General features: G+C 67.5%; 1 protein-coding gene across 1 annotated transcript in view; it reads left to right on the top strand.

Moving 5' to 3' along the window:
- Window positions 1-458: 458 nt before the first annotated feature.
- UBE2N (ubiquitin conjugating enzyme E2 N) overlaps window positions 459-598 on the top strand; it is a 15,989-nt gene continuing 15,849 nt past the window's right edge. The window contains exon 1 of the mRNA XM_085321351.1: window positions 459-583. Coding sequence (XP_085177477.1) covers window positions 554-583 — 30 coding nt within the window. The 5' untranslated portion in view covers window positions 459-553. The remainder of the gene's footprint in view (window positions 584-598) is intronic.

The raw sequence follows: 598 nt of genomic DNA, 5'->3' as shown, positions 1-598 counted from the left end.
GGTCTGTTGCTGGGAAATACTGGGGGGGGGGGGGAGGAGGAAGAGGACATGACACATRCTTCATGTTAGCATAACTGCCATGTGAGCTAACTGCAAAAAAAATAGGATATAAAGCGCCCGTGGTCACGCAGACAGCGGTAAGCCTGTCAGCAGCCCCACAGCCCAGACTTCCCAACATCTGAGCGCTTTCCGTTCCAGCGGGCGGTACAGAACAGATCATCTAGAAGCCCTGCTCAGAAACCGGGAGAGAACCCTGGAGAGGAAAATCCCACATCCAGCTCCTACTGCTGCCGCCGCGACCCCCGCGCCCACGCCCGCCATTTCACGCGCACCCCGCACGCCCGGCGGCGGCGGCGCCTCCGCTCATGGCCCCCCGCCTCCCAGCAGGCCACGGGCGGCGGGCCGCGCCCGGCCTACACTACCCAGCATGCCGCGGGCGGCGCCGGCGGGGGGCGGTGCCAGCGGAAGCGCGGCGCGGGCTACTTCCGGCTGCGCGTGAGCCGCGAGCGGAGGCGAGACCCACGGAGGCTGCACCGCACCGCGACGCGACAAGATGGCCGGGCTGCCCCGCAGGATCATCAAGGTGCCGCTGCCGCTC

Source organism: Rhea americana, unplaced genomic scaffold, assembly GCF_003343005.1.
Source record: "Rhea americana isolate MKP2758 unplaced genomic scaffold, rheAme1 scaffold_69, whole genome shotgun sequence".
Taxonomy (NCBI): domain Eukaryota; kingdom Metazoa; phylum Chordata; class Aves; order Rheiformes; family Rheidae; genus Rhea; species Rhea americana.
The sequence above is the reverse complement of the archived record's forward strand: the minus strand, read 5'-3'. Positions and strand labels throughout refer to the sequence as shown.